Below are 25,054 nucleotides of genomic sequence, written 5' to 3'. Positions count from 1 at the left end.
AGTTAAAAAAAACGTCTATTTCGTTTTTTTGATCCGTTTTTTTTTTTAACAGTCACAACCAACTGCCACAGCAAGCTGTAGCCCTACCTTCCCCAATAAACGACTTTGGAAAGCCTTTGGGGCCTTTAGAGATGTCCTATAGCATTCAGAGGGCCTTAGTTTGTAATTTTAACTGCACACAAAAAGTTAAAATAGGCCCCTCCCACTCATAGTAACACAGTGAAAAGCCTCAGGAAACTGTTTCTAGACAAAATTTAAGCCAGCCATGTGGAAAAAACTAGGCCCCAATAAAGTTTTATCACCAAAGTATATATAAAAACGATTAAACATGCCAGCAAACGTTTTATATTGTAAATATCATAAGGGTATTACCCCTGGGAGTAAGCATGATACCAGTCGTTATTAAATCACTGTATTCAGGCTTAACTTACATTAATCCGGTATCAGCAGCATTTTCTAGTGTTTTCCATCTCTAGAAAAAAACAGAATTTATGCTTACCTGATAAATTACTTTCTCTTACGGTGTATTCAGTCTGCGGATTCATCCTTACTTGTGGGATATTCTCAATCCCTACAGGAAGTGGCAAAGAGAGCACACAGCAAAGCTGTCCATATAGCTCCCCTCAGGCTCCGCCCCCCCAGTCATTCGACCGATGGTTAGGAAAAAAGGAGAACCATAGGGTGCAGTGGTGACTGTAGTTATTAAAAATTAAATTTGAACCTGACTTAAATGTCAGGGCGGGCCGTGGACTGAATACACCTAAGAGAAAGTAATTTATCAGGTAAGCATAAATTCTGTTTTCTCTTACTTGGTGTATTCAGTCCACGGATTCATCCTTACTTGTGGGATACCAATACCAAAGCAAAAGGATGAAGGGAGGGAACAAGTCAGGTAACCTAAACAGAAGGCACCACTGCTTGCAAAACCTTTCTCCCAAAAATAGCCTCCGAAGAAGCGAAAGTATCGAATTTGTAAAATATGGCAAATGTATGCAGTGAAGACCAAGTCGCTGCCGTACAAATCTGTTCAACAGAAGCCTCATTCTTGAAAGCCCATGTGGGAGCCACAGCTCTAGTGGAATGAGCTGTGATTCGTTCAGGAGGCTGCAGTCCCGCAGTCTCATAAGCCAAACGGATGATGCTTTTCAGCCAAAAGGAAAAAGAGGTAGCAGTCGCTTTCTGACCTCTCCTCTTACCAGAATAGACAACAAACAAGGATGATGTTTGTCTCAAATCTTTAGTTGCTTTTAAATAGAATTTTAAAGCACGAACCACGTCAAGATTGTGTAAAAGTCGTTCCTTCTTAGAAACTGGATTAGGACACAGAGAAGGAACAATGATTTCCTGGTTAATATTCTTATTAGAAACCACTTTTGGAAACCAGGTTTGGTGCGCCAAACAACCTTATCTGCATGGAACACCAGATAGGGTGAATTACACTGCAAAGCAGACAATTCAGAAACTTTTCAAGCAGAAGAAATGGCTACTAAAAACAAAACTTTCCAAGATAAAAACTTAATATCTATGGAATGCAAAGGTTCAAACGGAACCCCTTGAAGAACTGAAAGAACTAAATTTAGACTCCATGGAGGAGCCACAGGCTTGTAAACAGGCTTGTTTCTGACTAGGGCCTGTGCAAACACCTGAACGTCTGGTACAGCAGCCAGACGCTAATGTAACAGAACAGACAGAGCAGATATCTGTCCCTTTAAGGAACTAGCTGACAGACCCTTCTCCAATCCTTCTTGGAGAAAAGACAATATCCTTGGAATCCTAATCTTACTCCACGAGTAATCCTTGGATTTAACACCAACAAAGATATTTCAGCCATATCTTATGGTAAATTTTCCTGGTGACAGGCTTTCTGGCCTGTATCAGAGTGTCTATAACTGATTCAAAGAAACCACGCTTAGCTAGAATTAAGCGTTCAGTCTCCAAGCAGTCAGTTGCAGAGAAACTAGATTTGGATGCTTGAAAGGACCTTGAATTAGAAGATCCTGCCTCGATGGCAGTTTCCATGGTGGGACCGATGACATGTCCACTAGGTCTGCATACCAAGTCCTGCGTGGCCACGCAGGCGCTATCAGAATTACCGAAGCCTTCTCCTGTTTGATTCTGGCTACTAGCCGAGGGAGAAGAGGAAACGGTGGAAAGACATAAGCTAGACTGAACGACCAAGGCGCTATTAATGCATCTATCAATGCCGCCTTGGGATCCCTGGATCTGGATCCATAAAGGGGAAGTTTGGTGTTCTGACGGGACGCCATCAGATCCAATTCTGGAATGCCCCATAGCTGAGTCAGCTGAGCAAAAACCTCCAGGTGGAGTTCCCACTCCCCTGGATGGAAAGTCTGACGACTTAGAAAATCTGCCTCCCAGTTGTCTACCCCTGGGATGTGAATTGCAGATAGATGGCAGGAGTGATCCTCCGCCCATTTGATGATCTTGGATACTTCCTTCATCGCTAGGGAACATTTTGTTCCTCCCTGATGATTGATGTACGCTACAGTCGTGATGTTGTCCGACTGAAATCTGATGAATTTGGCCTCCGCTAGTTGAGGTCACACCTGGAGCGTAATGAATATCGCTCTCAACTCCAAAATGTTTATATCGGAAGAAGAAATTCTTCCCGAGACCATAGTCCCTGAGCCTTCAGGGAGTTCCAGACCGCACCCCAGCCTAACAGACTGGCATCGGTCGTGACAATGATCCACTCCGGTCTGCGGAGACTCATTCCCTGAGACAGGTGATCTTGATACAACCTCCAGAGAAGAGTGTGTCTGGTTTTCTGGTCCATTTGTACTTGAGGAGACAAATCTGCATAATCTCCATTCCACTGTTTGTGCATGCACAGCTGCAGTGGTCTGAGATGAATTCGGGCAAAAGGGACTACGTCCATTGCCGCAACCATTAAACCAATTACTTCCATGCACTGAGCCACGGAAGGCAGAGGAATGGAATGAAGAACTCGGCAAGTATTCAGCAGTTTTGACTTCCTGACCTCTGTCAGAAAGATTTTCATTTCTACTATTAGTGTTCCCAGGAAAGGAACCCTTGTGAGGGGGACAGAGAACTCTTTTCTACGTTCACCTTCCACCCGTGAGACCTTAGAAAAGCCAGAATGATGTCCGTATGAGCCTTGGCTCTGTGAAAGGACGACGCCTGTATTAATATGTCGTCTAGGTAAGGTGCTACTGCAATGCCCCGCGGTCTTAGTACCGCTAGAAGGGACCCTAGCACCTTTGTGAAAATTCTGGGAGTGGTGGCCAACTCGAAAAGGAAGGGCCACGAACTGGTAATGTTTAGAATTTTTAGATCCAGGATTGGCCTGAAAGTTCTCTCCTTTTTGGGAACTACAAACAAGTTTGAGTAAAAGCCCAGTCCTTGTTCTACAATTGGAACTGGGTGTATCACTCCCATCTTTAGCAGATCTTCTACACAGCGTAAGAACGCCTGTTTCCTTATTTGGTCTGAAGACAAATGAGAAATGTGGAACCTTCCCCTTGGGGGAGAATCCTTGAATTCTAGAAGATACCCCTGAGCAACTATTTCTAATGACCAGGGATCTGGAACATCTCTTGCCCAAGCCTGAGCGAAGAGAGAAAGTCTGCCCCCTACTCGAACCGATCCCGGATCGGGGGCTACCCCCTCATGCTGTCTTGGTAGCAGGAGCAGGCTTCTTGGCCTGTTTACCCTTATTCCAGCCCTGCAGGGGTTCCAAGTTGCTTTGGGCTGGGAAGCGTTATCTTGCTTTGCGGCAGCAGAGGTTGTGGCAGGTCCGCTCCTGAAGTTGCAAAAGGAGCTAAAATTAGCCTTGTTTTTGGCCTTAAACGGCCTATCTTGTGGCAGGGCATGGCCCTTGCCCCCAGTGATTTCTGAAATAATTTCTTTCAGCTCTGGGCCAAATAGGGTTTTCCACTTGAAGGGAATATTTCGTTTTGGACGACACATCAGCCGACCACGATTTGGGCCAAAGCGCTCTTCGCGCCATGATGGCAAAACCTGAGTTTTTCCCGCTAGCTTAGCTAAATGGAGAGCGGCATCAGTGATAAAAGAATTAGCCAGCTTTAGAGCATGAATTCTATCCATGACCTCATCATATGAAGTCTCCCTCTGGAGCGACTCCTCCAGGGCCTCGAACCAAAAAGCCGCTGCAGTAGTTACTGGAATAATGCAGGCAATTGGTTGAAGAAGAAAAACTTTGCTGAACAAAAATTTTCTTAAGCAAACCTTCCAATTTTTTATCCATAGGATCTTTGAAAACACAACTGTCCTCTATTGGTATAGTTGTACGCTTAGCAAGTGTTGAAACAGCCCCTCTACCTTGGGGACCGTCTGCCACGCGTCCCCGCCTGGGGTCATTTATGGGGAACATTTTCTTAAAGATAGGTGGGGGAACAAAGGGTACACCTGGTCTCTCCCACTCCTTAGGCACAATATCCGCCAGTCTCTTTGGTATCGGAAATGCCTCAGTGTATACAGGGACCTCTAAAAACCTGTCCATTTTACACAATTTTTCTGGGACCACCGTGGGGTCACAATCATCCAGCGTAGCTAAAACCTCCTTGAGCAGGACGCGGAGGTGTTCCAGCTTAAATTTAAACGCTAAGGAATCTGACTCTGCCCGCTGAGAAACTTTTCCTGTGTCAGAAATTTCTCCCTCAGACAGACCGTCCCTCACTGCTACTTCTGAGTTTTGTGAGGGTACTACAGATAAATTATCCAAAGCTTCAGATTGCTCATCCTCTGTATTTAAAACTGAGCTATCGCGCTTTTTTGGAAAAACCGGCAGTTTGGATAAAAATGCTGCAAGTCAATTATCCATTACTGCTACTAATTGTTGTAAAGTAATAGGGGCCAATGCGGTACTAGGCAACGCTTGCGCGGGCGTAACTGGTGTCGACACATGGGGAGAGGAAGGAGGACTATCCTCATTACCTTCCATCAAAGAATCATCTTGGGCTACATTTTTAAGTGTCAATGCATGGTCATTAAAATGTTTAGATACCTTAGCACACTTTAAACACAAATGCAATGGGGGTACCGCCATGGCTTTTAAACACATAGAACAAGGTCTATCAGTAGGCTCAGACATGTTAGACAGAATTAGATAGCACTCAAATACAGAAAAATACACTTTTTGAAAAAACGTTACTGTGCCTTTAAATAATAAACTGCACACACTTTTTTACCAAATCTCAAAAAAACATCCGATCTTTATGAAATTTACACCATATGATCCCAATGCTTTGAAAGGATTGCACACCAAGTTTCAAGTCAATTAACCCCTTATTGCCCAAACCGGAGCAAATTGAAGCTGGCCACCAGTTTAACACACTACCCTCCTTGGGGATTCGTTTTGGAACAAAAATAAACCTCCCTGTAGTCCTCCTGCAATCTCTGGACTCTACATGTGAAGCTGCATGAAGCTATCTTGTAAAATAACTGCGCAACTGAGGCGCGAAAATTAGGCCCTCTCCCTCTTCACTCCGGAGTTGTGAGGCCTTCCTAAGCCAAATTAGGTGTCTAAAATTATGCCAGGCGTATAAAACCCCTAAAAAGTGTTCCAAACATGATAAACACTTGTGCAAACATCAGATTATATTAAAAAATAATCGATTTTACCCATAACAGTGTCCACCAGTGATTTAAGCCCTATAAAATAAGCCATCCTTCTATACTGAGTCTCAGAAAATGGCTTACCTTCCCTTCCCACATGGGGATTTCTATCAGTCTTCTAGCATTACTTGGTCTTGTTAGAAAAATGACTGATCATACCTGAAGCAGTTAAGCCTGCAAACTGTTCCCCCCAACTGAAGTTCTCTGGTTTCAACAGTCCTGCGTGGGAACAGCAATGGATTTTAGTTACTGGTGCTAAAATCATATTCCTCTCGGCAGAAATCTTCATCATTTTCTGCTGCAGAGTAAATAGTACAAGCCGGCACTATTTTAAAATAACAAACTCTTGATAGAAGAATAAAAAACTAAACTAAACACCACATACTCTTTACCACCCCCGTGGAGATGCTACTAGTTAGAGCGGCAAAGAGAATGACTGGGGGGGCGGAGCCTGAGGGGAGCTATATGGACAGCTTTGCTGTGTGCTCTCTTTGCCACTTCCTGTAGGGATTGAGAATATCCCACAAGTAAGGATGAATCCGTGGACTGAATACACCAAGTAAGAGAAATTATAACTGCACATACCTGATAGCAGAATAAACTGCACGCCATTCTCTCGCTGAAGTTTTACCTCATCTGTGTAATCCCCTCAGACATATGTGAGAACAGCAATGGATCTTAGTTACAACCTGCTAAGATCATAGAAACCTCAGGCAGATTCTTCTTCTATGTACTGCCTGAGATAAAATAGCACAACTCCGGAACTATTTAAAAATAACAAACATTTGATTGAAGAAAATAAACTAGCTATATTTAACCACTCTCTCTTACGACCTCCTTGCTTGTTGAGAGTTGCAAGAGAATGACTGGCTATGACAGTTAGGGGAGGAGCTATATTGCAGCTCTGCTGTGGGTTTCCTCTTGCAACTTCCTGTTGGGAATGCGAATATCCCACAAGTAATGGATGATCCGTGGACTGGATACACCTTACAAGAGAAAGTAACATCTTTATTTGCACTAGGTCGAACATTGAAGATGTATGAGGGAATTGCAGAACCCTATCAATATCTCAGCTTGTTCTGAAGGACGCTACTGAGGCATCAGACAGCCTGCCTATACCCAAAAACTGAGCACATAATAGCCCTGACTGAAGCGCCATCATTTAGACAGAAATTCCTTAGTGTCTTCCGATAACCGGAAGTGACAGAAAGGAAGATATTTCAATACTGCACCCATCCTCCACTCCTATCTTATACTCATAACTGACAGGAGGGAGGAAAGAAAACATTGGCGCCGTTTTTTTTACCAACTCCGTCCCTCGTGGGCGTCACCCAAGTCATCTCCTGGTCGCCATTGTATAAGTAAAGGTGCCGGGAGCTAAGTCTAGACCTTACTAAAAAAAATAAAAAGTAAAGCTCCATCTCTAGTTAAAAGATGTAACACTGCTGTCATCGTGGTAACACTGCACACACTGCACTCACACCGGAAGGGTACATGAACAAAAAGGAAAACATGTACTCTCCCGGTCACCATTATCAAACTATAGCCCCCCGGGATCAAGCAGACAAACTGAACAGCAACATGTGTCTGCACTCATCTAAACTGCTCAGCCCTTTAGTTCCACCATGAGTAGAGACTCCTCTGTGCACCTGATGATACATAACCATTGCACAGCCCTCTATGCCTGTAGACATCCACATGTCTAAATCACAATGCAAGCCAAATGTCTGTGTGCAGATATAGTGACTCTTTCACCCAGTCAGTCTTATTAGACCGGGAATGAAAAACATGCCAGTGCCTGCGTCCTAACTGCCTTAATGTCCCCTGTTAAAACTAGGAGAATCTGAATACAATTAGAATGAGGTTAGATGTAAATTTAAGAAAGTGCCAAAACTTTCTCTGAGATCTCTACCCCCAGAAAAAAGGTTAGCACTTACCTCATTTTCTGCCTGGCAGCAAGGCAGGTTGCAGGTTTAAGAGGTCCTCTCCCTCCCATGGACCTGGAAAGAAACGAAAGTCCTGAGTAAAAATCCTTCAGGTTTTCTTAGTCAGGGCAGCATCAGTATGGGAGGCGCAGTGAGAATTATGTCCCACAAGTTCCCATTGCTCTAAAGCCACCAAAAGCTCTACTGTAGAGACTGATATGGACTACAGCTACACCCTAGAACAAAGTAGCACACTCTGGCACTACTTTAAAATAACAAACTCTTGATTGAAGAATCTTTTCTAACACCTCACTTTACCTCTTCCTATCACTAACGTAGGCAAAGAGAATGACTATAGTGGGGGGGAAGGGAGGAGCTATTTAACAGCTCTGCTGTGGTGCTCTTTGCCTCCTCCTGCTGACCAAGAGGTGAATATCCCATTAGTAATTAAGATGATCCGTGGACTCATCGTGTCTTAAAAAAGAAATTATACAGTTTTACCAAGCATTACATTAATAAGCACCAACCTTAATTTACCTTTATATCTAAAACAATCAAAGTTTTCCCATCAGTGCAAGATAAATGTACTTGAAGTGTGAGCATTATGGTTTCAGGCCTTCTGCATGCCCAAGGCAAATAGAACCAGGAAAGTAGACATTTACCTAGAGGCAACTGTTTGAAATTCATTTCTATAGTCCCTACTTCCCAAAAACAATTTCAGGAAGTATTTTTGCATCTAATCTGAATATCTGTCATATGCTGCTGATCTGCATGGCTTTTTTTTCCGTATTGAGTTAAAGAGACAGTCAACACCAAATTTGTTATTGTCTAAAAAACATAATTTATGCTTACCTGATAAATTTATTTCTCTTGTGATGTATCGAGTCCATGGATTCATCCTTACTTGTGGGATATTCTCCTCCCCTACAGGAAGTGGAAGAGAGAGCACCCACAGCAGAGCTGCCTATATAGCTCCCCCCTTAGCTCCACCCCCCAGTCATTCGACCGAAGGCTAGGAAGAAAAAGGAGAAACTATAGGGTGCAGTGGTGACAAAGTTTAAAAATAAAATATATATGCCTGTCTTAATAAACAGGGCGGGCCGTGAACTCGATACATCACAAGAGAAATAAATTTATCAGGTAAGCATAAATTATGTTTTCTCTTGTAAGATGTATCGAGTCCACGGATTCATCCTTACTTGTGGGATACCAATACCAAAGCTTTAGGACACGGATGAAGGGAGGGACAAGACAGGGACCTTAAATGGAAGGAAAAAACTGCCTGTAGAACCTTTCTCCCAAAAATAGCCTCCAAAGAAGCAAAAGTATCAAATTTGGAAAAAGTATGAAGCGAAGACCAAGTCGCCGCATTACAAATCTGTTCAACAGAAGCCTCCTTTTTAAAAGCCATGTGGAAACCACAGCTCTAGTAGACTGAGCAGAAATTCTTTCAGGAGGCTGCTGTCCAGCAGTCTCATAGGCCAAACGGATGATGCTTTTCAGTCAAAAGGAAAGAGGTAGCCGTAGCCTTCTGACCTCTCCGCTTACCAGAATAAACAACAAACAATGAAGATGTTCGACGGAAATCTTTAGTTGCTTGAAAGTAGAACTTGAAAGCACAAACCACATCAAGATTGTGCAACAGACGTTCCTTCTTTGAAGAAGGATTAGGACACAGTGAAGGAACAACAATCTCTTGATTGATATTCCTGTTAGAACCAACCTTAGGGAGGAACCCAGGTTTGGTACGCAAAACCACCTTATCTGCATGGAAAATAAGATAAGGGGAATCACACTGTAAAGCAGATAGCTCAGAAACCCTTCGAGCCGAAGAGATAGCTACTAAAAACAAAACTTTCCAAGATAGAAGCTTAATATCCAGGGAATGCATAGGTTCAAACGGAACCCCTTGAAGAACTTTAAGAACTAAATTTAGGCTCCATGGCGGAGCAACAGGTTTATATACAGGCTTGATTCTGACCAAAGCCTGACAAAATGCTCGAACGTCTGGGACATCTGCCAGACGTTTGTGTAGAAGAATAGACAAAGCAGATATTTGTCCTTATAAAGAACTAGCTGATAATCCCTTCTCCAAACCTTCCTGGAGAAAAGACAATATTCTAGGAATCCTAAACTTACTCCACGCGAACCTTTGGATTCACACCAATAAAGATATTTGCGCCAAATCTTATGATAGATCTTTCTGGTGACAGGCTTTCTAGCCTGAATCAGGGTATCAATGACCAACTCAGAGAAACCACGCTTTGATAGAATCAGGCGTTCAATCTCCAAGCAGTCAGGCACATAGAAATTAGATTTGGATGCGTGAACAGACCTTGGATTAGAAGGTCCCGCCTCAATGGCAGAGATCATGGTAGAACCAAGGACATGTCCACTAGGTCTGCATACCAAGTCCTGCGTGGCCACGCAGGCGCTATCAGAATCACCGAAGCTCTCTCCTGCTTTATTCTGGCAACCAGACGTAGAAGGAGAGGAAATACATAGGCCAGATTGAAGGACCAAGGCACTGCAAGAGCATTTATCAGTACCACCTTGGGATCCCGGGACCTGGACCCGTAACAAGGAAGTTTGGCATTCTGATGGGACGCCATCAGATCCAATCCTGGTGTGCCCCATAGCTGAATCAGCTGGGCAAATACCTCCGGATGGAGTTCCCACTCCCCCAGATAAAAAGTCTTACGACTTAGGAAATCCGCCTCCCAGTTCACTACTCCTGGGATGTGGATTGCTGAGAGATGGCAAGAGTGATCCTCTGCCTATCGGATTATTTTGGTTACCTCCATCATTGAGGATTCCTTTCACTGAGACACTGCATCGGCAGTGACAGTTACAGACTTTCGGTACAAACCGGAACCGGCTTCCGCAGCAGATCACAGCTGATTAGCCGCATACACGCCACACAGAAGGATTTGCAGAGGACTGGATTCAATACCCGGCTTTACTGATAAGGACCCTGTGGAGCGGTAACTTCGTCATACTTCTAAGACATTGTGTCTTATATGCTTATATTTTATGCACATCTGGTACGCATAATACCTGTTTTATTGTTTTAACGTGTTGCCCCATTAAAATCTATCTTCACTTGAGTCCGGTTGCGCTCTTCTGTTCCTGTTTTTCAGTTTTTTACCTCCATCATCGCTAGAGAACTCCTTGTTCCTCCTTGACAATTGTTATAAGCTACAGTCGTGATGTTGTCCGACTGAAACCTGATGAATTTGGCCGCAGCAAGCTGAGGCCATGCCTGAAGCGCATTGAATATCGCTCTTGGTTCTAGAATATTTATCGGGAGAAGAGATTCCTCCCGAGACCATAAGCCTTGTGCTTTCAGGGAGTTCCAGACTGCACCCCAGCCTAGCAGGCTGGCATCTGTTGTTACAATGAGCCACTCTGGCCTGCGGAAACACATTCCCTGAGAAAGGTGGTCCTGAGACAACCACCAGAGAAGAGAATCTCTGGTCTCCTGGTCCAGATGCAGTTGAGGAGACAAATCTGTATAATCCCCATTCCACTGTTTGAGCATGCACAGTTGCAGTGGTCTGAGGTGTAGGCGGGCAAAAGGAACTGTCCATTGCCACTACCATGAGTCCGAAGTTTTGATTTTCGGACCTCCGTCAGAAATATTTTCATTTCTACCGAGTCTATCAGAGTCCCTAGGAAGGAAACTCTTATAAGAGGGAAGAGAGAACTCTTTATGTTCACCGTCCACCCATGAGATTTCAGAAAAACCAACACAATGTCCGTGTGAGACATGGATAACTGGAAAGTGGACGCCTGAATTAAGATAAGGCGCCACTGCTATGCCCCGTGGTCGTATAACCGCCAGAAGGGACCCTAGCACGCTGGGAAAAATTCTGTGAATAGGGATGTGTAGATACGCATCCTTTAAATCCACGGTGGTCATATATTGACCCTCCTGGATCAGAGGTAGAATAGACCGAATAGTCTCCATCTTGAATGATGGGACTTTGAGGAACTTGTTTAGAATTTTGAGATCCAAGATTGATCTGAAAGTTCCCTCTTTTTTGGAAACCCCAAACAGGTTTGAGTAAAATCCTAGCCCCTGTTCCTCTTTTGGGACTGGGCGGATCACCCCCATGGTATGTAGGTCTTCTACACAGCGTAAGAACGCCTCTCTCTTTGTCTGGTTTACAAACAATCGAGAAATGTGAAAAGTCCCCCTTTGGGAGAGAGCCTTTGAACTCCAGAAAATATCCCTGGGACACAATTTCTAAATTTCTTATTTGATCTATCCTAAGAGAGGGCATGACCTTTCCCTCCAGTGATGTCTGAAAAAATCTCGTTCAGTTCAGGCCCAAATAGGGTTTTTCCCTTGAAAGGGATATTCAAAAGCTTAGTTTTAGATGACACATCAGCAGACCAGGATTTAAGCCATAACGCCCTGCGTGCTAAAATGGCAAAACCTGAATTCTTTGCCGCTAATTTAGCCAGTTGAAAAGCGGCATCTGTAATAAAAGAATTAGCCAAGGGCTTTAATTCTGTCCAAAATTTCTTCTAATGGAGTCTCCATCTGAAGAGCCTCTTCTAGAGCCTCAAACCAGAAAGCAGCTGCAGTAGTTGCAGGAACAATGCACACAATAGGTTGAAGAAGAAAACCTTGATGAACAAAAATTTTCTTCAGGAGACCCTCTAATTTTTTATCCATAGGATCTTTGAAAGCACAACTGACTTCAATAGGTATAGTTGTATGTTCAGACAGAGTAGAAATAGCTCCCTCCACCTTAGGAACTGTCTGCCACGAGTCCCGCATGGTGTCAGATATGGGAAACATATTCTTAAAAACAGGAGGGGGAATAAACGGAATACCTGATGTATCCCACTACAATAATATTCACAATCCTCTTAGGGACTGGAAAAAAACATCAGTGTAAACAGGAACCTCTAAGTATTTATCCATCTTACACAATTTCTCTGGGACCACTATAAGGTCACAATTATCTAGAGCCGCTAATACCTCCCTGAGCAATAAGCGAAGGTGTTCAAGCTTAAATTTAAAGGCCGTCATATCAGAATCTGTCTGAGGAAGCGTCTTTCCTGAGTCAGAAATTTCTCCATCAGATAACAAATCCCTCACCCCTACTTTAGAGCATTGTGAGGGCATATCAGATACGGCTACTAAAGCGTCAGACTGCTCAGCATTTTTCCTTAACCCAGAGCTGTCCCCGCTTTCCTTGTAAACCAGGCAGTTTAGATAAAACCTCTGTGAGGGTTGTATTCATAACTGTGGCCATGTCTTGTAAAGTAAAAGAATTTGAAGCACTAGAGGTACTTGGCGTCACTTGTGCGGGCGTTACTGGTTGTGACACTTGGGGAGAGCTAGATGGCGAACCCTCATTTACTTCTGACTGAGAATCATCTATTGCTCTATTTTTAAGTGCTAATATATGTTGTTTATAGACATATCAGTACAATTGGGACACATTCTAAGAGGGGGTACCACAATGGCTTCCAAACATATTGAACAATGATTTTCCTTGGTGTCAGACATGTTAAACAGGCTAGTAATGTAACAATCAAGCTTGGAAAACATTGTAATCAAAGTAAATAACACTTAGAAATAAAACGGTACTGTGCCTTTAAGAGAAAAAAAGCTGCACAAATTCTGCAAAACAGTGTAAAAAAGCAATAAACATAACAAAATTTTTACAGTAGTATCATATAGCACAGCTATGCAAATAAACAATTAACCCCTTAATGGCAAAACCGTATTGAAAAAACATCAAAACCGGTAAAAAGGACTTTCAGCACCTTGCCACAGCTCTGCTGTGGCGCCTACCTGCCCTTCAGAACAATTTGTGGGGAAAAACACTTCTTTTACAGCCCTCAAACAAGGCAGGAACCTCTGGAGAAAGAGGTCTCAGAGGAAAAGAAACTGCACAACTGAGGCCTGAAAATAGGCCCCTCCCACCTCACTCGAATTTTGAGGCCTAACAGAAAAACACTAGAGTGTCTCTAAATTAACCATGTGGGTTAAAAAAAACCTAAAACAAGCCATAATGACCCCTTTAGTCCCTTCAAAAAAACATAATTGCATCACTTACTGAATAAACAAAAACGTTTTTACCAAACAGTGTCACCAGTAACTAATGAGCCCTTCATGCAAGCTGAAACTCCTATCCAAGTGTCTGAATACAGCTTACCCTTCCCTTATGGGGATATTGCCAGCCTTTCTAGAAATAACAGTCTGTCTAGAAAAAAATAGACTGAACATACCTTAATGCAGTTTAGCCTGCAAACTGTTCCCCCAACTGAAGTTTTCCTGTACTCTTCAGCCCTTGAAAGAACAGCAGTGGATCTTAGATACAAAATGCTAAGATAATCATCCTCCTTGCAGAAATCTTCATCCCTTTTCTGCCAGAGAGTAAATAGTACACACCGGTACCATTTAAAATAACAAACTTTTGCTTGAGAAAATAAAAACCTTAAATTTTTTGTCACCACACTCCTCTTTGCCCTTCCTAGCAGTTAAGCAGGCAGAGAGAATGACTGGGGGGTGGAGCTAAGGGGGGAGCTATATAGGCAGCTCTGCTGTGGGTGCTCTCTCTGCCACTTCCTGTAGGGGAGAATATCCCACAAGGATGAATGACTCGATACATCTTACAAGAGAAAGATAGATAATTCCTTTATTACCCATTCCCCAGTTTTGCACAGCCAACATGGTTATATTAATATACTTTTAACCTCAGTGATTACATTCTATCTAAGCCTCTTTTGACAGCCCCTTGATCACAAGGCTATTTATTATCTATTGACTTGCATTTAGCCAATAGGTGCAGTGTCATCCACAACCAAGGGGAGAGAGCACAATGTTATCTATAAAGGCCCACATGGATTAGTAGTCTAACGTTGTGAAAAGCACTTTAAGAGTCTGTCTGTAGTGGCTTAGAAAAAGGCAGAAATTTAGAGGTTTAAATGTTATAAAGTATATTAATATAACAATCTTGGGTGTGCAAAACTGGGGAATGGGTAGTAAAGGCATTTTTTTAAACAATTTTGGTGTTGACTGTCCCTTTGAGTATTAGTCCTGTTATGTTTTGCTTATAAACCAACTACACCCACATGAACAATTTCCACAATATGATTTTATAACAGGATACGATGAAGAAACCAACAGAATACAGATACTCCAGCTGTAGGTCTACGGGACAAAACACTATAGAGAAGGGGCTAAGATCTTACAATCTGCAAGGGTCCCATTTAGAGAAATGTAATGCCCGTGTCTCACAATCATGGAATTCTGTATTATTTTACAAAACTGCTGTTCTGCACAGACTAAGTATTGAATATCAAATATGGCTCCAACACTTTCTCACTTAGCTTTTGCAACCTATAAGCCTTGGTAGTGCTCTATAGCATGCAACCTATAACCCTTATTAGAGGTTGGCAAGTATCACCTAATATGCTAAACAAAAATTCTCATGCTAAAAGTGCATCTCCTGTACTTGGAACTAAACAAAGAACATGATATTCAACCTTTGTTTACTCATTGGTTTTGCATTTCTCTGCTGGATTTTGCAAAAGGATTTGAAATTTATGCTTTCAAATGAAAATCTGCTCAAACTCGTGAACACCATGATATTAAAATTATTTATAATACCTTTAAAAAGACACTAATGCTCCAACTTTGCAATACAAGGCTACATTATACTTTGTTATTAATGTCACATACCTTTATCTTCGAGCCAGATAGTTCCTCAAGCTCCTTAATTTTAGATCCTCCACGCCCTGCATATAAGAAAAAGATAAAAATTGTATAAAAATAAAAAAAATTAGCGTCACTAAATTTTTGTTTTTAAGAGAAAAAAAAAACATTTTTATTTCTTGCCTTTATCACACAGCAACTTTACACCTGAATAATAAACTCCACACAAATAGGATGTAAACCTCCAGGAACAGAAGAACGGAGGACAAAAAAAAACAGAATTTATGCTTACCTGATAAATTACTTTCTCTTACGGTGTATCCAGTCCACAGATTCATCCTTACTTGTGGGATATTCTTAATCCCTACAGGAAGTGGCAAAGAGAGCACACAGCAGAGCTGTCCATATAGCTCCCCTCCGGCTCCGCCCCCCCAGTCATTCGACCGACGGTTAGGAGAAAAAGGAGAAACCATAGGGTGCAGTGGTGACTGTAGTTTACAAAAAATAAATTTGAACCTGACTTAATTGCCAGAGCGGGCCATGGACTGGATACACAGTAAGAGAAAGTAATTTATCAGGTAAGCATAAATTCTGCTTTCTCTTAAATGGTGTATCCAGTCCACGGATTCATCCTTACTTGTGGGATACCAATACCAAAGCTTTAGGACACGGATGAAGGGAGGGAACAAGTCAGGTATCCTAAACGGAAGGCACCACTGCTTGCAAAACCTTTCTCCCAAAAATAGCCTCCAAAGAAGCAAAAGTATCGAATTTGTAAAATTTGGCAAATGTATGCAGTGAAGACCAAGTCGCTGCCTTACAAGTCTGTTCAACAGAAGCCTCATTCTTGAAAGCCCATGTGGAAGCCACAGCTCTAGTGGAATGAGCTGTAATTCGTTCAGGAGGCTGCTGTCCAGCAGTCTCATAAGCCAATCAGATGATGCTTTTCAGCCAGAAGGAAAGAGAGGTAGCAGTCACTTTCTGACCTCTCCTCTTACCAGAATAGACAACAAACAAGGATGATGTTTGTCTGAAATCTTTAGTTGCATTTAAATAGAATTTTAAAGCACGAATCACATCAAGATTGTGTAACAGTCGTTCCTTTTTAGAAACTGGATTAGGACACAGAGAAGGAACAATGATTTGTTGGTTAATATTCTTATTAGAAACCACTATTGGAAGGAAACCAGGTTTGGTACGCAAAACAACCTTATCTGCATGGAACACCAGATAGGGTGAATTACACTGCAAAGCAGACAATTCAGAAACTCTTCGAGCAGAAGAAATAGCTACCAAAAACAAAACTTTCCAAGATAATAACTTAATATCTATGGAATGCAAAGGTTCAAATGGAACCCCTTGAAGAACTGAAAGAACTAAATTTAGACTCCATGGAGGAGCCACAGGTTTGTAGACAGGCTTGATTCTAACTAGGGCCTGTGCAAACACCTGAACGTCTGGTACGGCTGCCAGATGCTTGTGTAACAGGATAGACAGAGCAGATATCTGTCCCTTTAAGGAACTAGCTGACAAACCTTTCTCCAATCCTTCTTGGAGAAAAGACATTATCCTTGGAATCCTAACCTTACTCCACGAGTAACCCTTGGATTCACACCAACAAAGATATTTCCGCCATATCTTATGGTAAATCTTCCTGGTGACAGGCTTTCTGGCCTGGATCAGAGTATCTATAACTGATTCAGAGAACCCACGCTTAGCTAGAATTAAGCGTTCAATCTCCAAGCAGTCAGTTGCAGAGAAACTAGATTTGGATGCTTGAATGGACCTTGAATTAGAAGATCCTGCCTCGATGGCAGTTTCCATGGTGGAACCGATGACATGTCCACTAGGTCTGCATACCAAGTCCTGCATGGCCACGCAGGTGCTATCAGAATTACCGAAGCCTTTTCCTGTTTGATTCTGGCTACTAGCCGGGGGAGAAGAGGAAACGGTGGAAAGACATAAGCTAGACTGAATGACCAAGGCGCTACTAAAGCATCTATCAATGCCGCCTTGGGATCCCTGGACCTGGATCCGTAAAGGGGAAGTTTGGTGTTCTGACGGGACGCCATCAGATCCAACTCTGGAATGCCCCATAGCTTGGTCAGCTGAGCAAAAACCTCCGGGTGGAGTTCCCACTCCCCCGGATGGAAAGTCTGACGACTCAGAAAATCCGCCTCCCAGTTGTCTACCCCTGGGATGTGAATTGCAGATAGATGGCAGGAGTGATCCTCCGCCCATTTGATGATCTTGGTTACTTCCTTCATCGCTAGGGAACTCTTTGTTCCTCCCTGATGATTGATGTACGCTACAGTCGTGATGTTGTCCGACAAATCTGATGAATTTTGCCTCCGCTAGTTGAGGCCATGCCTGGAGCGTATTGAATATCGCTCTCAGTTCCAAAATGTTTATCGGGAGAAGAGATTCTTCCCGAGACCATAGACCCTGAAGCTTTCAGGGAGTCCCAGACCGCACCCCAGCCTAACAGACTGGCATCGGTCGTGACAATGATCCACTCCGGTCTGCGGAAGCTCATTCCCTGAGACAGGTGATCCTGAGACAACCACCAGAGAAGAGAGTCTCTGGTTTTCTGGTCCATTTGTATTTGAGGGGACAAATCTGCATAATCCCCATTCCACTTTTTGAGCATGCACAGTTGCAGTGGTCTTAGATGAATTCGGGCAAAAGGGACAATGTCCATTGATGCGACCATTAAACCGATGACCTCCATGCACTGAGCCACAGAAGGCCGAGGAATGGAATGAAGAGCTCGGCAAGTATTCAACAGTTTTGACTTCCTGACCTCTGTCAAAGATTTTCATTTCTACCGAGTCTATTAGTGTTCCCAGGAAGGGAACCCTTGTGAGCGGGGACAGAGAACTTTTTTCTACGTTCACCTTCCCCCCATGAGACCTTAGAAAGGCCAGAAAAATGTCCGTATGAGCCTTGGCTCTGTGAAAAGACGACGCCTGTATTAAGATGTTGTCTAGGTAAGGTGCTACTGCAATTCCCCCGCGGTCTTAGTACCGCTAGAAGGGACCCTAGCACCTTTGTGAAAATTCTGGGAGCGGTGGCCAACCCGAAAGGAAGGGCCACGAACTGGTAATGCGTGTCCAGAAAGGCGAACCTTAGGAACTGATGATGATCTTTGTGGATAGGAATATGTAGGTACGCATCCTTTAGATCCACAGTAGTCATATATTGACCTTCCTGGATCATCGGCAAGATTGTCCGAATGGTTTCCATTTTGAAAGACGGAACTCTGAGGAATTTGTTTAGAATTTTTAGATCCAGGATTGGCCTGAAAGTTCCTTCCTTTTTGGGAACTACGAACAGGTTTGAGTAAAAGCCCAGTCCTTGTTCTGCAATTGGAACTGGGTGTATCACTCCCATCTTTAGAAGAAGATCTTCTACACAGCGTAAGAACGCCTGTTTCTTTGTCTGGTCTGAAGACAAACGAGAAATGTGGAACCTTCCCCTTGGGGGAGAGTCCTTGAATTCTAGAAGATACCCCTGAGCAACAATTTCTAATGCCCAGGGATCTGGAACATCTCTTGCTCAAGCCTGAGCAAAGAGAGAGAGTCTGCCCCCTACTAGATCCGGTCCCAGATCGGGGGCTACCCCTTCATACTGTCTTGGTAGCAGGCGCAGGGTTCTTGGCCTGTTTACCCTTATTTCAGCCCTGCAAGGGTTTCCAGGTTGCTTTGGGCTGTGAAGCGTTATCTTCCTTTGCAGCAGCAGAGGTTGCAGCAGGTCCGCTCCTGAAGTTGCGAAAGGAGCGAAAATGAGCCTTGTTTTTGGCCTTAAACTGTCTATCCTGCGGGAGGGCATGGCCCTTCCCCCCAGTGATATCCGCGATAATTTCTTTCAACTCGGGACCAAAAAGGGTCTTCCCCTTGAAAGGAATGTTTAGTAACTTTGTTTTGGACGACACGTCAGCCGACCATGATTTGAGCCAAAGCGCTCTTCGCGCCATAATGGCAAGACCTGAATTTTTTGCCGCTAACTTAGCTAATTGGAAAGCGGCATCAGTGATAAAAGAATTAGCCAGCTTTAGAGCATGAATTCTATCCATGACCTCGTCGTATGAAGTCTCCCTCTGGAGCGACTCCTCCAGCACCTCAAACCAAAAGGCCGCTGCAGTAGTTACCGGAATAATGCAGGCAATTGGTTGAAGAAGGAAACCTTGATGAACAAACATTTTCTTCAGCAAACCTTCCAATTTTTTATCCATAGGTTCTTTGAAAGCACAACAGTCCTCTATTGGTATAGTTGTACGCTTAGCAAGTGTTGAAACTGCTCCCGCTACCTTAGGGACCGTCTGCCACGCGTACCGCCTGGGGTCGTTTATGGGGAACATTTTCTTAAAGATAGGGGGGGAACAAAAGGTACACCTGGTCTCTCCCACTCCCTAGTAACAATGTCCGCCACCCTCTTCGGGATCGGAAACGCCTCAGTGTATACAGGGACCTCTAAAAACCTGTCCATTTTACACAATTTTTCTGGGACCACCATGGGGTCACAATCATCCAGCGTAGCTAAAACCTCCTTAAGCAGGACGTGGAGGTGTTTCATCTTAAATTTAAACGCTAAGGAATCTGACTCTGCCCGCTGAGAAACTTTTCCTGTGTCAGAAATTTCTCCATCAGACAGACCGTCCCTCACTGCCACTTCAGAGTGTTGTGAGGGTACTACAGATAAATCATCCAAAGCTTCTGATTGCTCATCCTCTGTTCTTAAAACTGAGCTATCGCGCTTCTTTGGAAAAACTGGCAGTTTGGATAAAAATGCTGCAAGGGAATTATCCATGACTGCTGCTAATTGTTGTAAGGTAATAGGGGCCAATGCGCTAGAGGTACTAGGCATCGCTTGTGCGGGCGTAACTGGTGTCGACACATGGGGAGAGGAAGAAGGACTATCCTCGTTACCTTCCGTTAAATAATCATCTTGGGCTCAATTTTTAAGTGTCACTGCATGGTCTTTAAAATGTTTAGATACCTTAGCACACTTTAAACACAAATGCAATGGGGGTACCGCCATGGCTTTTAAACACATAGAACAGGGTCTATCTGAAGGCTCAGACATGTTTGACAGACTTAGACAGCACTCAAATACAGTAAAAAACACTTTTTGAAAAAACGTTACTGTGCCTTCAAATAATAAAAAGCACACACACTTTTTTACCAAATCTCCAAAAAACATACATGCTTTGAAATGATTGCACACAAATTTTCAAGACAATTAACCCCTTATTGCCCAAACCGGAGGAAATTGAAGCAGGCTACCGGTTTAACACACTACAGCACGGTGCCACAGTCTCTGCTGTGGCCCTACCTTCCTTGGGGATTGCTTTTGGACGAAAATAAGCCTCCCTGGAGTCCTCCTGCAATCTCTGGACTCTACACGTGAAGCTGCATGAAGCTGTCTTGCAAAAGAACTGCGCAACTGAGGCGCGAAAATGAGGCCCCCTCCCTCTTCACTCCGGAGTTGTGGGGCCTTCCTGAGTCAAATTAGGTGTCTAACAATATGCCAGGCGTATTAAAACCCCAAAAAGTGTTCCAAACATAAAAAACACTTGTACAAATATGAGATTATACTAATAAATAATCGATTTAGCCCATAACAGTGTCCACCAGTATTTAAGCCCTTTAACTAAGCCATCCTTCTATACTGAGTCTCAGAATATGGCTTACCTTCCCACATGGGGATTTCTGTCAGTCTTCTAGCATTACCAAGTCTTGTTAGAAAAAAAGTGACTGAGCATACCTTAAGCAGTTAAGCCTGCAAACAGTTCCCCCCAACTGAAGTTTTCCGGTACTCAACAGTCCTGTGTGGGAACAGCAATGGATTTTAGTTACAACATGCAAAAATCTTTTTACTCTCAGCAGAAATATTCATCACATTCTGCTTCAGAGTAAATAGTACAAACCGGCACTATTTTAAAATAAACTCTTGATTGAAGAAATAAAAACTACAAATCTAACACCACATACTCTTTACCCTCCCGTGGAGATGCTACTTGTTAGAGCGGCAAAGAGAATGACTGGGGGGGCGGAGCCTGAGGGGAGCTAAATGGACAGCTCTGCTGTGTGCTCTCTTTGCCACTTCCTGTAGGGATTGAGAATATCCCACAAGTAAGGATGAATCCGTGGACTGGATACACCATGTAAGAGAAATCTCTACTGCTATTCATTCTAACTAGCAAATATATATAGGAATAATTAAATAACCATCAAACTCGCAAAAAAGCCAGGATTCACATGTTGTGAGCCTGAGCGCATCTTATCGCAAATTGTGGGGCAAATTTGTTCCCCATATTTACCATTGCATGAGGGAACACTTGTGCATTACCACTCGCCCCCCTACCCACACGCAACCAACTCCAGTATGTCGAAGAGGGTTTATGAAGCAGCAGTTTAAAACGCTGGTTTATAAATATCAGTTGCAGTCTCAAATGAGCGAGCTTGTAACTGATCGGGGCATTGACCTCAAAATAAATCTTGCCTTAAAAATAAGAAAATGTATGCTTACCTGATAAATTTGTTTCTTTTTAGACACAATGAGTGCACGGATTTCATCCTTATTTGTGGGATTACGCCTCCTGGTCAGCAGGAGGAGGCAAAGAGCACCACAGCAGAGCTGCTATATAGCTCCTCCCTTCCCTCCCACTCCAGTCATTAGACCGAAGTTAGGAAAAGAAAGGAAAAGCCCAGGTGCAGAGGTGTCTGAAGTTTACAAAAATTAATAACCTGTCTCATAGAACAGGGCGGACCGTGGACTCATCGTGTCTAAAAAGAAACAAATTTATCAGGTAAGCATACATTTTGTTTTCTTTTTAAAGACACAATGAGTCCACGGATTTCATCCTTACTTGTGGGATACAATACCAAAGCTAGAGTACACGGATGATAAGGGAGGGACAAGTCAGGGAACCTAAACGGAAGGCTTGAAGAACCTTCCTCCCAAAAACAGCCTCTGCCGAAGCAAAGGTATCAAATTTGTAAAATTTAGAAAAAGTGTGAAGAGAAGACCAAGTTGCAGCCTTGCAAATCTGCTCAACTGAAGCATCACTTTTGAATGCCCATGAGGAAGCAACAGCCCTGGTGGAAAGAGTCGTAACTCTTTCAGGAGGCTGCTGTCCAGCAGTCTCATATGCAAAACGGATGATACTCTTCAGCCAAAAAGAAAGAGGTAGCCGTAGCTTTCTGACCCTTACGTTTTCCAGAAAAAATGACAAACAGAGAAGACGATTGACGAAAGTCCTTAGTCACTTGTAAATAATATTTTAAAGCACGGACTACATCCAAATTGTGCAGAAGACGCTCCTTCTGAGAAGAAGGATAAGGACACAAGGAAGGAACAACAATCTCCTGTATAATGTTATTGTCTGAAACAACCTTAGGAAGAAAACCAAGTTTAGTACGTAACACCACCTTATCCGAATGAAAAATAAGGTAAGGTGAATTATATTGTAATGCCGAAAGCTCAGACACTCTTCAAGCAGAAGAAATGGCAACAAGAAATAAAACTTTCCAAGATAACAACTTAATATCTATGGAATGCATAGGCTCAATCGGAACCCCTTGAAGAACTTTAAGAACTTAATTCAAACTCCATGGAGGAGCAATTGGTTTAAACACAGGCCTGATTCTAATCAAAGCCTGACAAAAGGATTGAACATCTGGGACGTCTGACAGAAGCTTGTGTAAAAAAATAGATAAAGCAGAGATCTGACCCTATAGGGAACTCACTGATAAACCCTTCTCCAATCCTTGGAGAAAAGACAAAATCCTGGGAATCCTAACTCTACTCCATGAGTAGCCCATGGATTCCCACCAATAAAGATATTTACGCCATATCTTATGGTAAATCTTCCTAAAAAAATCTAACCAAATCAGAGAAACCTCGCTTGGATAAGATTAAGCATTCAATCTCCAAGCAGTCAGCTTCAGAGAAACTAGATTCGGGTGAAGGAAGGGTCCCTGAATGAGAAGGTCCTTCCTCAACGGAAGTGTCCAAGGTGGCATAGATGACATGTCCACCAGATCGGCATACCAAATCCTGCAAGGCCACGCAGGAGCGATGAGGATCACTGATGCCTTCTCCCATTTGATCCGAGCAATAACCCGGGGAAGAAGAGCAAATGGAGGGAATAGATATGCTAGGTTGAAGGACCAAGGAACTTCCAAAGCATCTATCAGCTCGGCCTGGGGATCCCTGGACACGTATCTCGAGAGCTTGGCATTCTGACAAGATGCCATGAGATCCAATTTCGGCCGACCCCATCTGAGAATCAGATTAGAAAATATTTCCGGGTGGAGTTCCCACTCTCCCGGATGAAAAGTCTGCCTGCTCAGAAAATCCGCCTCCCAGTTTTCCACCCCTGGGATGTGGATCTCTGACAGATGGCAAGAATGGGCCTCCGCCCACTGTATTATCTTGGCTACTTCGGTGATCGCTAAGGAACTCCTCGTTCCTCCCTGATGATTGATGCAAGGCACTGTCGTTATGTTGTCCGACTGAAATCTGATGAATTGAGCCGAAGCCAACTGAGGCCATGCCCGAAGAGCATTGAAGATCACCCTCAGCTCTAGGATGTTGATGGGAAGGAGAGACTCTGTCCAAGTCCATACTCCATGAGCCTTTAAAGAACCCCAGACAGCTCCCCATCCTAAAAGGCTGGCGTCCGTTGTCACGATCACCCATAAAGGCCTGCGAAAGTATGTCCCCTGGGACAGATGATCCAGAGACAACCACCATTGAAGAGAGTCCCTCGTCTCCTGTTCTAGGGTTATTCGAGGAGACAAATCCGTATAATCTCCATTCCACTGCCTGAGCATGCTTAACTGCAGAGGCCCGAGGTGAAACTGAGCAAACAGTATGATGTCCATTGCCGCTACCATCAATCCGATTACCACCATGCACTGAGCCACTGACGGCCGAGGAGTGGACTGAAGGGCTCGACATGTATTCAGAATCTTTGATCTTCTGACCTCTGTCAGAAAAATTCTCGTGGATATAGAGTCGATTAGAGTTCCCAAGAATGGTACTCTTGTCTGCGGAATTAACTAACTCTTTTCCAGATTTACCTTCCGACCGTGAGTTCTCAGGAAGGATAGCACAATGTCGGTATGGGACCTTGTTTGCCTGGATTAGAATATTGCCCAGATAAGGCGCCAACGCAATGCCCCGCTATCTTAGAACCGCCAGCAGTGACCCCAGGACTTTTGTGAAAATTCTGGGTGCCGTGGCCAGACCGAAAGGAAGAGCCACAAACTGAAAATGTTTGTCCAGAAAGGCAAACCTCAGGAACTTGTGATGATCTCTGTGGATAGGAACATGAAGATATGCATCCTTTAGATCCACTGTCGTCATAAATTGACCCTCCTGGATCAATGGAAGAATGGTACAAATAGTTTCCATCTTGAAAGATGGAACTCTGAGAAACTTGTTTAGACTCTTGAGATCTAAGATAGGTCTGAAGGTTCCCTCCTTTTTGGGAACTACAAACAGATTTGAATAAAAACCCTGCCCCTGTTCCTGTATTGGAACGGGACAAATTACTCCCATGGAAGAGAGGTCTCTTACACAATGTAAGAACGCCTCTCTTTTTATCTGGTCTGCAGATAATCTTGAAAGAAGAAATCTTCCTCGGGGGGGAAGAATTTCTGAACTCCAGTTTGTATTCCTGAGACACTATTTCTATAGCCCAGGGATCCTGAACATCTCGTACCCAAGCCTGAATGAAAAAGAAAAGTCTGCCCCCTCCCAGTGCCTGTATCAATGCTGTCTTGCAGCCCCAGGCGTAGGCCAGTGCCTGTAGCAACGT

At 43.5% G+C, this 25,054-nt stretch overlaps 1 protein-coding gene across 1 annotated transcript in view; it reads right to left on the bottom strand.

The window, feature by feature from the left end:
- DDX43 (DEAD-box helicase 43) overlaps positions 1 to 25,054 on the bottom strand; it is a 1,089,992-nt gene that overhangs the window by 1,036,097 nt on the left and 28,841 nt on the right. Inside the window, exon 2 of the mRNA XM_053712000.1 lies at positions 15,253 to 15,308. Within this exon, the coding sequence (XP_053567975.1) occupies positions 15,253 to 15,308 (56 nt within the window). The remainder of the gene's footprint in view (positions 1 to 15,252; positions 15,309 to 25,054) is intronic.

The sequence above is a fragment of the Bombina bombina genome, chromosome 4 (genome assembly GCF_027579735.1).
Source record: "Bombina bombina isolate aBomBom1 chromosome 4, aBomBom1.pri, whole genome shotgun sequence".
Lineage (NCBI taxonomy): Eukaryota > Metazoa > Chordata > Amphibia > Anura > Bombinatoridae > Bombina > Bombina bombina.
Note: the sequence above shows the minus strand (reverse complement) of the source record. Positions and strands in the feature narration are given on the sequence as shown.